The sequence below is a fragment of the Lissotriton helveticus genome, chromosome 11 (genome assembly GCF_964261635.1).
Source record: "Lissotriton helveticus chromosome 11, aLisHel1.1, whole genome shotgun sequence".
Taxonomy (NCBI): Eukaryota; Metazoa; Chordata; class Amphibia; order Caudata; family Salamandridae; genus Lissotriton; species Lissotriton helveticus.
In genome coordinates, this window is record NC_136072.1 from 629959437 (window position 1) to 629974834 (window position 15398).

Genomic DNA, 15398 nt, shown 5'->3' on the forward strand with positions numbered 1-15398 from the left:
CTCTTGCTTCCTTTTCACTAATTCCCAATGCTGCTCTTGTGAATAGTCGCCTAGCGTTTAGCCCATTGGGATCCCCTAACGGAGTACGATCCCTGATTTCAGGTGTCGCACCAGCCGATAGGAGAGGTCAATATGGGATTCGGAGTTGCCAAAATTACATGAGAACTCCCCAAGGGTTGCCGTGTATCACTAATTAGGGTATTATGGCTTTCTGAGTAACAGTCTGTCCTTGTTTTATCTTTACTAATTTCTCTGCTCTGATACGTCTTCATTTTGCTTTTTTCTGCCATGTATTGAGGGAATCAAACATGGCCTGTCTGCTGCGTTTAGCAAACAGACGTTCTTGTAAATATTGGATCTTCTTTTCATCAAATACCCTGCCAACGGCCACTGCAATTCTACGTTATCTTTGGTATATTCATGCCATAAGGTATTAAACAAAAGTGGTGCAATCCCGTGCTTGCATTACATATCATGACTGGGGCTCCCTTCTGGAGGGGCCGGTTGGCTTTCGTCCAGTCTCGTACCTTTCCGGCAAATACAGCCGAAGCATAGCTTACTGAAGCACGGCATTATCTTTCTATAGTCTAATTTCTTTAGCTGGAAGAAAAGAAGGTTTTTTACAATACTCTCATACACATGGCCATGTTCAGAATGACTTCAACCATGCACATACAGTAAACATACAACAATCTTCAAACAACATAAAAGACAAAACAATGTCGCACTAAACAAAAGGCAGAGCCCGTCAACTCCTGCCTATGGAGAACTCGTGTATTTTCCAAGTTTATAACAAAAGCCCAAAATCAAGTAGTCTTGTCCTTAGACTACCTAGAGATAGCCACACAGGTTCTCAAACCACAGACCGACCTACGGACTATCCGGCAGCCTTCCTGGTTCACCTCCCGGACTATTCTGTTTTAGCCCACTTTTCAAGCGTTGCTCCAGATCTGTCCAAGGGCTACCCACTCGTGACTGCCAGCATTTCCGAGAGCAGTCCGGCCGGATGTGAACTCTTTCACAAGTCACACCTAGGCGTCTGGTTCATATCTCTATTACTCACCAAGTTTGCCCAAGACAAAAGCGTCTGCCTGTGCAGTCTCAGTACTGCCCCGTCAGACCCCCTCCAAGTTCTCTGTGGTCTTAAACCACCAAATACTTCAAACCAAAATCAAAAGGGATATCCAACACAAACAAGACGAATGACTCACCTGGTGCACTCAGGTTCGATTGCAAGTTTCTCCACTCCCAACTCCTGAAGACCAACACGGTCTGCTTCTGGGTTACACCCGTAGGACTCCGGCATGGGGTTCCTAGCAGCTGAGGCTCTCTTGATCGGGAGAGCGGAATAACCCTCAAACTTTTGGTCAGTCCTCCCCCTCGACCAAGATTACCCTTCCCAATGTCCCGTTCTTTTCTGATTACGGAGGGACGACCCCAATGTGGAGTCCCGGCGGAGTCGCCAACTGAAGTACCGAAAAATAAATAAAACCATATAGAGCTATACTTACTAATAGCCCCTATACTAATTACCAATAACCAGTCAGTTGGCAGTGAAGAAGGTTCAATCGTTTATTAAACAACAACTTTGCCAGAGGAGCTTCTCGCGACCTAACCCCTCGAGGTCCGCCGAGAAGACTGCTGGCACATTATCAAGAGATCACATATATACTGTTACATTTCGAAACCGTTACCTAAGAAGGAAAAATACAAGTTGGTACAGGTTGGTGCAAAGGAAAGACCATATATGGTACACAAAGCATCTTCAGTTTAGCTCAGCTCGTTATAGCAAGGTCGATGAAGGTAACTCCCTTCTGCCTGTCTTAGGATGGTTCGCACAGCGCCTCTTGGAATGTGCTTATCCGACCTGCCCCCACCTATAACCTTGACAGGCCTAACACGCAGGAGCAGCAGTTTGTTACAGTTGTCATGCTATTTCTCAAGAGAATGACTCTCACCGACTATAATGTTTGGATTCTGCTAATGCTACAAGCAGGCTAGGCCACAAAATATCGCTGGTCGGGTTACATTATAATACCCGTCAGAAGACAGAATATTAAATAGGGTGCGTAGTAATCCCTAAGTTACTATGTATGCAAAGTCTACTAACGCACAGACACCTATACTGAACTAAATAGGTACATCATGCTAATTTCTAAATAATACTGTGTGTCTCCAATTTACTCACAGTGCCTAATTCAGATTTCAGTTCCTCACACTTATACACATAAATGCACAATGAAACTGACATGAGAGATGGGCTCACAATTGAGGGCTGTGCACCCTTGTTGCACCTAGCCGGCACCTGGTCTGGAATGGACTAGATGAGTGTCGTCCTCCGTGGAAGGCATGTCGCCTGACCATCATCATTGTCTCTTCCTCTGGGCATCAGGCAATGAATTGTACCTTGATCATATATATTTATTTATCTTCAAGATACATAGATGAGGAGGTCAGAACAATATATCTATATTTGCTAATATTTATTTAGTTGGTCAATATTCTTGACACTGAAATATGTGATACAGGTCCGTGGTAGCACGACCATAAAAGCTCAATATTCTGACATAGCGGTTGCTCATCCGGGTAGTGAGCATGATTAGTACCAAATATGTTATATTACATAACTTAAAAGACTAATACTAATAGAAGTTACCAAAGGTGGAAACTGAAGTGTTGATTGGATCTGTTTTTTGTTCTGGAAGTTGAAGAGTGGATTACAGTATTGAGTCTCTGCAGTAAGTAATTATTCACCTAGCATACTAGAATGATAATGGAGCTGGGTATAACATACTGTCTGCGAAATACTGCTTCATTAATATTCATCTTATTGCATGATACTTGTTTGATGAGTGTGTATTGACTGTGTAAGTGGAGATGTTCTGCGGTTCTGTGGACTTGGTATGTGATTCATGAAATTATATACATATCTCCATCTCAATGGAGAGCATTGGGCTTCTATAACTGTCACTTGTAAGTGACAGTTGTCAACAGTTCATGTAGGATTCATTACTAGGAGATATTTTGCTAATCTAGCACATAATTTGTCACTGCATCTAACTCTTTAGTGTTCTGATTAGAGTGTCAGTAACTGTTATTTTGATAAAAGCGTAAGTATCAAGAAGGATGATATTTGAAAACCCTCAATGGAACTCATTCTGCATTTAAGGTACTATTAAATTATACAAAAAGTATATCTTACTGTTAGCCTATCTCTTTTGTTTAGTGAGATTGTCTTCAGAAGGGTCTGTGGTCTTTCTTCCCTAGTTCATCCAAAACAACCCCTCTACCCACGTACAAATCTGTGGCACAATCTACTAATCAACACAGATGACAACAGAACCCTATAGAGTGTCTCATCACACATATATATTCTGGTTTTAATAATCTCCATTGTTTCTGCTAGGTGACTGTGATGATGGTGTCCTGCGTGTGAACATGTCGTGCGGACATGCTTTTGACCCCAACGCATTAACGGAATGGTGTCGTAGACTGTTAGATAAGGTATGTCTAGATGTATCACAACATTTTTTCTACCTTTAGTCTTATTCTGATGCGATTTGAGTGGTGCCAATTCATAATTTCATAGTTCCTTAAAACAATTGCATATATCTTTGTAAAAAACAAATTAACTTTCACATCATTAATATGCTTATTAGGAACTCAAATACCATTTGTTGAAAGGGTGTCTAGTGTTCTTTTAGGTATGGCATTGGCCAAGCCATTTTGTGTTGAATAAAAAAATATATACTATACATACTCAGTTGCTAGGCCTTTCTTTCAGCCTTCTTCATTCATAGGTGGGCTTTAGGGTCATTCACATATTTCACTGCTTAAAAGTCACTTGTGTGATGCCTGTCTTACAAAGCCATTCACAACCAAAATAGGCAAAAGGGTGTCAGCCAATGCCACACTGATTGGCTTTGCAATTGCTTGTTTAAGAATGTTTTCCCCAACACTAAAATGCCATGACTGAGAAGTGATATGTGGTAGTCTGTACTTCAGTGAAAATATACCCCCTACACATTATTCTCTTCCATAGAGATGAATAATCTGACTTGAGTGGCTACAGTAAGACCTCTAACAGTCCTCAGGAGGATGAGGATTTTATGGGTTTTAGACAGCCCCTGCCGCATCAGAATCTCTTCTCATTTCAGAAGATCTGACTGAGACAAACATACTTCAATAAGTATTCTGGTAGTTTGCATGGATGAGATGAGGAAAATGATATATTTCCCTAAATGGCTGAGACTTCATCTCTAAGAATAATATGGGCATGCACTAATCACTCTAGCTATATCAATGCGATTAATTAATTAATTACCCTGTTCATTTAGAGCCTAAGAATATTTTTCCTTTGTACAAGTACACCTAGCAGGCAAAAGAGCTCTATGGATCATACAATGACAGACAAATTGTGTTTCATCAAGGAACATTATGCTTATCTACGACACTCATATACTAACCTAGTTGAAATCATGACCGATGTAATAAGCAGTGCATATGGGATGACATAATGAATCAAAACACACACATTTCTCACAGTTTGGTGAACTGAATGGTGATGTAATTTCTCTATTTTGGGATCTTCATTAATATTCTTAAATACTGAATATTAATGTAGATGTGAGAGACCCTAAAACACTATCATGATCTGAACTGAAGCACTCCATTGGCTCCTCAAATGTGAAGGGTACAGCTTTTGCAAAAGGCTGCTTTATCAGAAGCAAGCTGAGACCTCAACTCCTTTGGCTGATCCGTACATTCTAATAGCCCAGACAACTTGCTAAGATCTTAACACTTTTCCATGCTCCTCCCCTAAACACCCCCACCCCAACTTCCCACCACCCTATCACCTAAACCTTGACAACAATCCCTAACAGTCAGAACCAAATTAAAATATGTCATTGAATCCAAACATTTGCTTGTGATGCCGGCCTGCCCTTGTACGACACCCATCTCCTTTAGTCATCTTTTCTTTACAGTCCCCACCGCTGCTTCTAACTTCCCTTACTTTCTGCTTGCTCATGTCTCCGGCATTCCTCTTCCCCACTACCAGGAAAACCCTTCCCAGAGGTATGCTTCATTTGCGCCCTGCACCTACTACCATCCCTGACCCACTCTGCCAAAGTTCCCTCCAGTACATCCAGGTACAACCTGTTCCCCAATGTAGACAAATGCACCCAATCATGCTGAAACAATGGTGGGAACGTAAACACTATCTCAGGGTGATCAATCACTCTGAATTCTCTTGACCAGCAGAAACCAACTCCTTCATCACCCTGATAATTGCAGCTGACTTCATTGTCCCCTCCACACTATCCTAGCCAACAACTGCATCCAGAAGAACAATGTCCCTCCCCACTTCAAGAGCAATAGGTCCAAATACTTTTTTTATTAACACAGTCAATTCCAGCTCTCAAAAGTCATCCTATTCTCCACGAACAAAGCTCCACACTCAATCACTACGCCATTTCCCTAAAACCTTTAACCTGCCATAACCCATCCCCAACCAGAAGCACTCCATTGCTGCCTCAAATCTGAACAAGTGGGCCCCATAGTCCTTGCACTGATACCTTCCACTTGCAAGCGTCTCGCCAATCTGGCCATCACCTGCCGTGCCAACACTCCAGGTCTATCCCTATGACAAAACATTGGCCCTTGCCCTCTCCCCTGACATCCAGTTACTGTCACAACAGTCTACCGGGGCAAACCCTGTGATCTCCAGAACATCTCAACTTCACCTCAGCTCCTTTCTCTTTCTGATCAGTCTTAGATCTCCTAAGCTGCATCTTCATACAGTTGGTTTCCCAGTGTATAGCTTTCATGTCCAAACCCAGTTCACCCTTACCTCCCACTAATTTGGACACCCGGAAGGCCCCAAAGAACAACAATATAAATAACACCCTGAATAAGTGTATCTCCCAGATGGATGTACATGCAACTCTCGCCGAGTCAATTACCTGTCGTAAGTCTTTGAGCATAATCCCAAATCTCCTCTGCCTCCCAGTCCTTTTCTCTCTGGCCCAGCCTTCTAAGATCCTTCTTCCCAACTCTCCCTCACAGGAGCCAAAACTCCAATGGAGGAGTTAACTATGCTGAAGGCAAGAAAGCAAAATATAGGAAGATTTAATCGGTCTATAAAGCTGAAATAAGGTCTGGAAAAACAAACTTTTTTACGGACAAGAATAAATCCGCTAGCAATTCCCCTAAGGAATTATTTAAAACAGTAATATTGCTCTCCCGTCCATCATATAAAATCACTGCAGCCCCTATGCAGGATGTTTGTTACAACTATTGCCAACATTTTCAAAAATATAGTTGAAACAGTTTATAATGCCTTTAAGGTAGGTAAGGGATCTGCCCCAAGCATTTAGTGTCATGAGTGCTAACAGAAGGGGGCGTGGTTACGGAGCAGATGGGGGAAGATGCGTGAACATAGAGCTCCGCACTGCCCGATCAAAAACCCTGATGCGGGAGGCTGAATCGAGCCCCTGAAAAGTTGTATGGGTGTCGCTTAGGGCCGGGACCTGAAGCAGCGACAGCGGCAAAACACCTGGACATTGGGGACCTGGGAATCTCTGAGTTGCGCTGCCTGCAGGACGGAGGGGCAAAATGGCGGGTGGGACTGTGCAGTAGCGGAGCAGGAAGCCGGGAGACAACTGTGCGGCCGACGTCAGCACACCGGAGGAAGTCGGGTCTCGCATGGTGACGATCGCACTGATACAGATCCCGCTGACCTGTTGATTGACTGCACAAGGATCGGGGCTGCTCACAGGTGGTGCAGAGCTGGGGAACCTCCTGCAACTGCGTGACACTGCGACTCCGGAGGTGGGGAGGAGCAGGACGGGACCCCCGGAGCAGAAGGAAAAGCGGAGAGAAGGTGAGCGGTTGGCACTCTCGATCGCGGAAGCCGCTGGGAGGCTTGTGGCGCTGCTTAGCCTCGGCCCGAGAGGCTGGACGAAGGGGGGAGCCACCATTTTAAGTGCTGGGAGAGACGAAGGTGCAGAAGAGACCTAGGACGGCATCGTTGAGGCAGCTGAGGCGGGGTGGCGACCTGAGGCTGCAGACTGGTGGCAAAGTACTGGTGCAGCACTGAGGAGCAGTGGGGCATGCCAAGACGAGTGGAGCCCTGCCTATGAGGCACATACCATTGTGAAATGAGAACAAGTGGTGGCTGGACAGCCTGGTGAGCAGTGGCTTCACTGGGCTGAGCTCCAATGAGGCTCGAAGCACTAATCTGGCGCAGGGGACAGGGCAGCAGGGTTGGACCTGACTGAGCTGATGAGGACAGGCTCCCAGCCTGCTCCCCAATAACAGCAAACCAGAGGTGGGCTTCAGGGGCGCAAAGAGAGATATTGCGGCTTGGGAGGTGATGCCTGGAAGTGAAACCTTACCAGTAAGCACCCAGCTGACTGGAGGCGACATATAGAGCTGGTATAGTGCATGAGGAGATGCAGTGTGGGAGCACTGGAGTGCACGAAAGACGAATGAACTGGGGAAGCGCCGAAGGCGAGGACCAACTAGAAGAAGCTGTGCACTCCCGGTAGTCCGGAGGAAAAGGGATAGCGGCGGGCGCGCTCTGTGGGAATCCCTGGAGCAGATTGCCAAAGCCGCATGAACATTTGGATCATTTCCTCAGTACTGGGGTGCATGTTCCTGGTGCCCACAGGAGGTGAGAACTCCGGGGGGCGCTGCTGAGTGGTTGGCCAGTGTTGGAGGCTGGAAGGGGCTGTTTGCGGAACATGGCACTGGCCCTGGCTGAGGTTGACTAAGACGGTGGCCTAGCGCGGTACCCGCCTGTGAGGCGTGAGGAGTAAATTGAAACAGAGGAACGGTCAGTGGGTGGATAGAAGCCCGAAGTTATTGCTGGTGGTCCGTGCATATCACCAGGCACTGGAGGGAGGCTGGACCTGGTGATAGAACTTGCACTGCAGGTAATAATGGGGAAGCCAAGAGGAAAACAGGTGGGAGTGCCCTCTGAGCAAGAAGAGGAAACGGGAGGGCCGGACAAGCAGGAAGAACATCAGCAGCAATCTGAAGGGATGCTGCAACAACAGGTGGATCAAATCCTCAAAGCCATCACTGACACCAGGGAGGCGCTTCAACTGGACATTGCACATGTGGCGCAAGGGTTGGGGATGCCCCGAGCTGACCACACTAAATTGGTTGAAATGGAGAAGCAGACAGAGGCTACTTGGAGCATGCCGAAATGGCAATGGAAGCCTAAATGACGGCTGTCCAGCGCAGACTGCAGGTGCTGGAACAGAGAGCGGAGGATGCGGACGGGAGGAATAGAAGGAATAACATTTGCGTGGTTGGATTGCCGGAAGGAGTGGAGGGAACCAATATGGTGGAGTACCTGGAAGCTTGGCTGAGAGCGGAGGTGGCGCCTGAAGGCCTCTCATCGTTCTACACTCTGGAACAAGCACATAGTGTCCCGGCACGCCCACTGGCCTCTGGGAGACCGCCTAGGCCAGTGGTGGCTAGACTGCTTCACTATAAGGACAGGGATCTCTTACTACACAAAGCTCGTACTGCAGGTCCATACAAGGTGGGGAATGAGAAAGTAACGCTGTTTCCGGACTACACACTCAAAGTACAGCACAAACGAACATCGTTTCTGGAAGTCAAAAAGGCACTTCAAGACAAAGGCCTACAATATTCCCTAATGTTCCCGGCACGGCTAAAGATAATACAGGATGGTAAGACGTACTTCCACAATAACCCCGAGGAGGCCTGGGACTGGCTGGAACTGTACAGGTCCGGAGCCCGAGAAGCAGGGCGTGGCAAGGGTACACCAGAGGAGGGACTTCGACGGCGACGATACGACGACACTGCGCACAGTCATCGAAACCCACTGGAACACACACATAGAAAGAACGCTCGGCTGCTTTACAGGCTGTTGTGGCCATTTTGCAATAGACAGGAACGGTGGCAGAGAGGGCTTCAAACTCTGAGAAGGCCTCGGCGGGGTCTGGTACCGAGGAATCAGACACAGGAAGTGTCCCTCTGCCACATGTGACAGCTGGAACAGACGAGATGGTGGATGCATAGTGCCAGGACTTGGCTTTGGGGGCTGTTGAGTTGGAGAGGGGTCTGGTTCCAGACTGGGGGCGTCTACTAGGGGTTGAAATGACACCTGAGTGATGGTAGTAAGAGGAGTCAGTATGGCCCGATGAGTCAATAATGTAGTACGCCAAATTGTCACCCTGGATGGGGCTGACTAGTTTTCTCGGGGACACAGCGCAAGCTGCTGAAGGTATAGGAAGTCGACCTTCTGAGGCTTTGAGCCCACCCCCCCTAAATTGTGTGAGTGGATTCCTTAGGTTTTTACTTCAGGAATATTTTGAGTGATAGTTTGGACGGGTACTAATGTTGTAGCGCCTGGGGGAGGGTAGTTGGGGAGAGTTCTGGGGGTTGGTTGGGGTAAGTAAATCCACTGGTGTGTTTCAATGTGTGGGGCACTGTTTTATGAGGAATCGGTTTCTGCATGGGTTCGCAACATGATTTGAAATGCATTACCTGGAATGCACGGGGGCTCCATTCGATGCTTAGACGCCACAAAGTACATGCTTATTTCGTACGACGGGGGACCCACATATCCTTCCTACAAGAGACGCATATTTCTAAATCTGAAGAGCTAGCACAGAAATGTAGATGGAGGGGGCAATTATTTTACACTACTTATTCGGCATTTACTAGGGGGGTGTTAATATGGGTTAGGGCGGGAGTCCTGTTCCAGCCGGCCCAACAATTGATAGACCCAGAGGGGAGGTTTGTGGTAGTGACCGGCCGCCTCAATGGTACCGATGTGACACTGGGTAGTATATATGCCCCTAACGTGGATCAGGCTTCTTTTTTTGGACATTTGACAAGTAAGCTAGCACCATATTTGACTGGTTCAACATTGATGGGAGGAGACTTTAATTCCATTGCGGATGTGGAGATGGACAGGTCCCACTCCCTGCTTCCGGATGCCCCAATCCATAGACTCTCTAAGGCTAGACGAGGGTGGCAGAATGATTGGTGATTAGTGGAAACCTGGCAGGAGCATCATTTGGAGGAGCGAGATTATTCTTACTACTCCGGCATCCATGATTTGCATCTGGACTGGGTATTATGCACGCCGGATGTGCAAGCCAAAGTCGGTCATAGTGAATACCTAGCTAGGACAATATCGGACCATAATCCGTTACTAGTGCAGATTCGATGGGTCCAGGAGAGGGCTGTGATACCGACCTGGTGATTGAGACCAGAAGCCTTAGATGACCTGGCCTTTTGCGCAGATCTTGGAACAGGTATAACCCAATATTTTCCTGAGAATGAGGGCACGGCTACGTTGGTGATGGTTGAGTGGGACGCCTTTAAGATGGTAGTCAGGGGATTATGTATTGTCAAGAAGGTGGGAGTGTGGAACACGCTATTGAACGATATCAAGGCGGCAGAGCATAGGTTGCGCAAAGCTGACAGGGCTTGTCCTGAAGATAAGAGCATACACAGGGAGGTTATGGAGGCGAGAGAAGGAGTGGTAGCTCAGGTGGAGAGGCTACGCTCCTTTGACTATAAGTTGTATCAGGCAAAGGTGCATGCAGAGGGAGATAAATCAGGCACGCTGTTAGCATGGTTAGCTAATCCGCATGTCCGGGGCAAGCTTATATTGGGATTACAGCACCGATGGGGAATTTGGTGTATTTGCAGCAAGGGATAAATGGCCTGTTTTTAGATTATTATGCTGCACTTTATCGTAGCCAACTACGACAGGATGGGGACGCCATAGGGGAGTTCCTCTCTGAATTAATAATGCCTAGGTTGGAGCTGGAACAAGAAGATATGTTAGGGCAGGCGATCACGCTCGGTGAAATCAGGGGTGCAATTAAGAGCATGGCGCGTAACAAAATGCCAGGGGTAGATGGTCTGCCCATAGAATTTTATTCTACGTACGCCGATTGCTTAGCGCCATTGTTATTAGCAATGTATCAGGCAGCATGGAAGGAAGGGAGGCTACTGGCGATAAATTGTGAAGCTATTATCATCCTATTACTGAAACCCGGGAGAGAGTCGACCGACTTGTCAGTATATCGCCCATTGTCAATGTTGACCACTGATTACAAAATACTGAGCAGAATTCTTGCAACCAGTCTCCATCATGTACATGACGCAGCTGGTCCACTCGGACCAAGCGGGCTTCATTCCTACGTGAAACATGGCAGTAAATGTGAGGCGACTGCTCCCTATCTTGGAGGGGATTCACAGCTTGACTACTGTGGCAGCGGTCCTCTCAGTAGATATTCAAAAGGCTTTTGATAGCTTAGAGTGGCAGTTTTTATTTCAGGTTATTCGAACGATGGGCCTAGGAGAGGGTTTCGTGAAGTGGACCTGGATCCTTTATCACACGGTGACAGCCCGGGTGCGGACGGGGGCGATTGGTATCACTGCCATGTTCCGTGGAGCGGGAAATGAGGCAGGGGTGTTCTTTGTCTCCGCTGCTGTTCACACTAGTGATTGAGCCACTTGCGGCACGCGCCAGAATGGGGAACTATTATATTGGCCTGAATCTGAGTGGAGGCATGCAGTACATCTCGCTCTATGCAGATGATTTACTCATGTATCTGGCTAACACGGCAGAATCCTTGATAGCGGCGACGACGCTGCTGTGCGGGTTTGGCGTGGCATTAGGGCTTCAGGTGAATTGGGCTAAAACCTGCCTGTTACCTGTGAGACAGATGGCGGAGAACCCTCAGCAAGTGGGAGGTATACGATGGGAATCACACTGTTTACCTTCTCTGGGGATCCACATTTACCATAAGCAAGAGGATTTGCTGGAGGGTAATATAAATAGAGCACTTAGAAGGATTAAAGGGAGTATAGCATTTTGGAGCACGTTACCACTCTCGGTGGCGGGCCGAGTGGCATTGTTGAAGATGGTGGCGTTGCCTCGGTTGTTATACTACTTTAGGAAGCTACCGATATGGATACCAAGCTTGTTATTCAAAAGACTCAGATCCTTAGTGGGGGAGTTTATATGGGGGTATGGCAGGCGTCGAGTGGCCTTAACCACGATGATGCAACCCAGAACGGAGGGAGGATGGGCGGTCCCGGATTTTGAACAATACTACTTGGCAGCTCAGCTGCAGTGGTTTACCCAGGCAGTGGCAAGGGAATTCAGGCACCCGAATGGACCGGAGGGTCGATGGATACCACGTCATGTCTTATCGTTTATTATACTTGGTCAGAGATTGAAGCTTGACACGTTAACGCATGAAGAGCGGACGCTGAGATTATGCTGGAACTGTAGTCAAAAGAGAAGTGGGGTTCTATGGCCATACGTGCCGGAGATCCCTCTGGGCATGTGCACAGCACTTCTGCATGGGGGAGATTGGTCTGCATTAGCTGCATGGGAAGACCAGGGAGTGCAAATGGTAGGGGATCTGTATGAAGAGAGCATTCTTTTGCCTTTCCAGACACTGCAAGACCGATACGGCCTACACAGGGATGCTTTCCTACTGCATTCCGCCCTCACAGCGGCAATCGAACGTAGGTGGGGGAGGGCAAACCGAGCAACAGACATCTCTAATGTGCCAGTATATAGTGATGAATAGTATGCGCAATGCCAGGTTTCAGCTAATTCATTTCTATTTATTGCACACGGCGTACCTAACCCCAGGGCAAATTAATAAATATTTTAATGTAGAAACAGACAGATGTCCACGGTGCAACTCGGAAGAAGCAGAATTTATTCACATGATGTGGAGTTGTCCGCAATTAGGAACATATTCGAAGGAAGTGGTTGAGATCTTATGTGGAGTGACGGACAGGCAGGTAGATCCAAACATGGGAGCATGCATGCTACACTGGTTTCCTCATATGAACAAGACAAAAGTCTTCAATACTTTCCTGGACCTAGGGCTGATACTAGCTAAAAGGGAATTAACGAAGAATTGGAAATCAAGGCAAGGACCTAGCGTTGAGCACTGGAAGGTAGAGTTAACAAGGTGGGCAGCAAGCAAGAGCATGGTACAGTTCCAGCTAGCTAGGAGATCTAACTGCGAGAAGACATTAGAGGCTGCCCAAGCATGGGAAGCTCTGGTGGCACTGTTGCAGACACCTGAACCACAGTCGGATGGGAAATCATTAGATACGCCGGTGGGGACGCCTTGAATTGGGGTACCTCACCATTCCAGGAGACATTGTAGCGGAATTAGGAAAGACGTCAACTTGTTTGGCCAACCCATGAGAGAGGGAGCTCTTTGCCCGTGACCAGCTTACATACTTCATGTCTTTAACAAGATGGTAATGTCGAACACACCGGTGGAGAGGGTTGGGAGGGTCAAAGGGTCAAAGAATGTTTTGCGATTAGATGGGTGCATTGATCAAACGAGCTGGTGGCATATATTCATAGAGGGAGCAAACCTGACTATAGTTGTAAATTGGACAATGCATATCATAAGGGTACATGTATGCGGGGCAAATGGGGAACAACGGAATTGAGCTTTATCTGTATGCCAAGCTAAAGAAATGTGACATTAAGAAATCAGGAAGTGTACCAATTTACTGTTATGAGACCAATGTAAGTTGTTTGTTGGGTGAAAATCAATAAAACATATTTAAAAATAAATGAGTGCTAACAGAAATATCCCTCCTTTGAATACTTTTTCATCCCTCATAATGACGTTAACGACTAAGGGCCATATGTAGGTAAATCAAAAATACCGATTTCTTAATAGCGAATTTTACCAATTCGCTATTAAGAAATCGGTATTTCCTATGTAGGTAAAGATTTGGTAAAAAATACAGAATCCTTAATATTCCTTATTACCAAATCGGTAATTGAGATTCGGTAATAAGGAGTACCTACCCATTCATTTCTTTTTTTTAAATTCTTTTTATTAAATCACACAAAAACAAAAATAACCAACAATACAAACAATAAATCACTGGGTTACGTCCAAGCATACAATAAATGATTTCACATCCTCCTGATTACAAAATACAGCACAAAAAAAAAAATCCTACGGATTCAGGGATCCTCCAACACAACTTGATCATCCGGTGTGACGGGGGGAGCACAAATATCACCTCTATACACATTCCAGGCCCCCCAGATTTTCCTCCACTTCTTGGGTCTCCCCCTGGCCACATACACCGCTCGCTCTTTAAACATGCACCAATCCAGGTCTTCCATCCATTTCCCGATATGAGGCGGCTGATTCGCCCCCCATAATTGAGCGATATTACGCTTGGCAATAGCACAAGCCAGCGTAAGCCACACCTTTCCTTGAGACGTAAGATCAGTTGGTTCCCACACATTCAAGGGACAACGGCGTGCCTCCAACTTAAGGCTCACTCCCCACACCTCCCGTATCTTACCATGAAGTGCGGACCAATATCCTCGGAAGAGGATACAGTCCCATAACATATGCAAGAACGTTCCATCCTCACCACATCCCCGTCTGCACTCACCACTTGCAGCCAACCCCATGCGCAGCAATCGAGGGCCGGTGACATAGCAACGGTGAAGGACCTTCAATTGCACCAACCAGAGTCTCATCTGCATAGCAATGACCCTTGGGGAAGCTACCGCCACTGTTCAGTCCTCATCGTCAAGGATCAGCCCATCTGCAGTCTATTTGTCTCTAGGAGCCACAAGGGGATCATCCGTGTGGTTAACAAGGAGCTCGTTTTCGTTAGAAGATGACCGTCCAACACCCGATCCTCCAAAGGGGAAGCCTCTGGGGGTGTAACTCCCCGGGGAATAACAGCCAGCAGCGCATATCTAATCTGCAAATACCGAAACCGCTCACTCTCCTGCAATTGATACCGTTCCTGCAGATGCTCAAACGTGAGGATCCCCTCCTTGCCCCACATATCTCCTACCCGAGAGATCCCAATGAGGTCCCATTTATCAAAACCTTTAGTCTTCCATAAACTACCCAGGCATTCAGCATTCCATAGTGGCGTGGCCAAAGTTATCTTCCCATCCCATTTAAGGGAACGAGTAGCCACATGCCAGACCTGAACAGCCACCGCCGTAGGTCCGACCAGGCGAAAGCGCCCCCGTCTGACATACAATGCCCTAGTGTACTCCCCACCGGGGATCTGGCCGCGATCCATAGCATAGCAAGGATCCAACAGCGATCCATAAATGGCGTGATAAACTGCCGCCAGCTGAGACACCCAATAATACTTCTGGATATTTGGCAAGCCGATCCCCCTGTCATACCACGGCAATGTCAGTTTAGTAAACGCAATTCGGGGTCTACCATCCCAAATGAGATGTCTCTGGAGAGACTCAATCTCCTGGAAGTAGGATGGGGGAACCGGGTCCATAAAGTTTTGGAGTGCGTACAAGAAACGGGGAAGGGCCATCATCTTGAACAGGACGGCGCGTCCCAGCA

At 47.1% G+C, this 15398-nt stretch overlaps 1 protein-coding gene across 1 annotated transcript in view; it reads left to right on the forward strand.

Annotated features, from left to right (window-relative positions):
- The first annotated feature begins 2767 nt into the window (after positions 1 to 2767).
- LOC144790863 (uncharacterized) overlaps positions 2768 to 15398 on the forward strand; it is a 266870-nt gene continuing 254239 nt past the window's right edge. Inside the window, exons 1-2 of the mRNA XM_078665523.1 lie at positions 2768 to 2783; positions 3407 to 3504. Coding sequence (XP_078521649.1) covers positions 2768 to 2783; positions 3407 to 3504 — 114 coding nt within the window. The remainder of the gene's footprint in view (positions 2784 to 3406; positions 3505 to 15398) is intronic.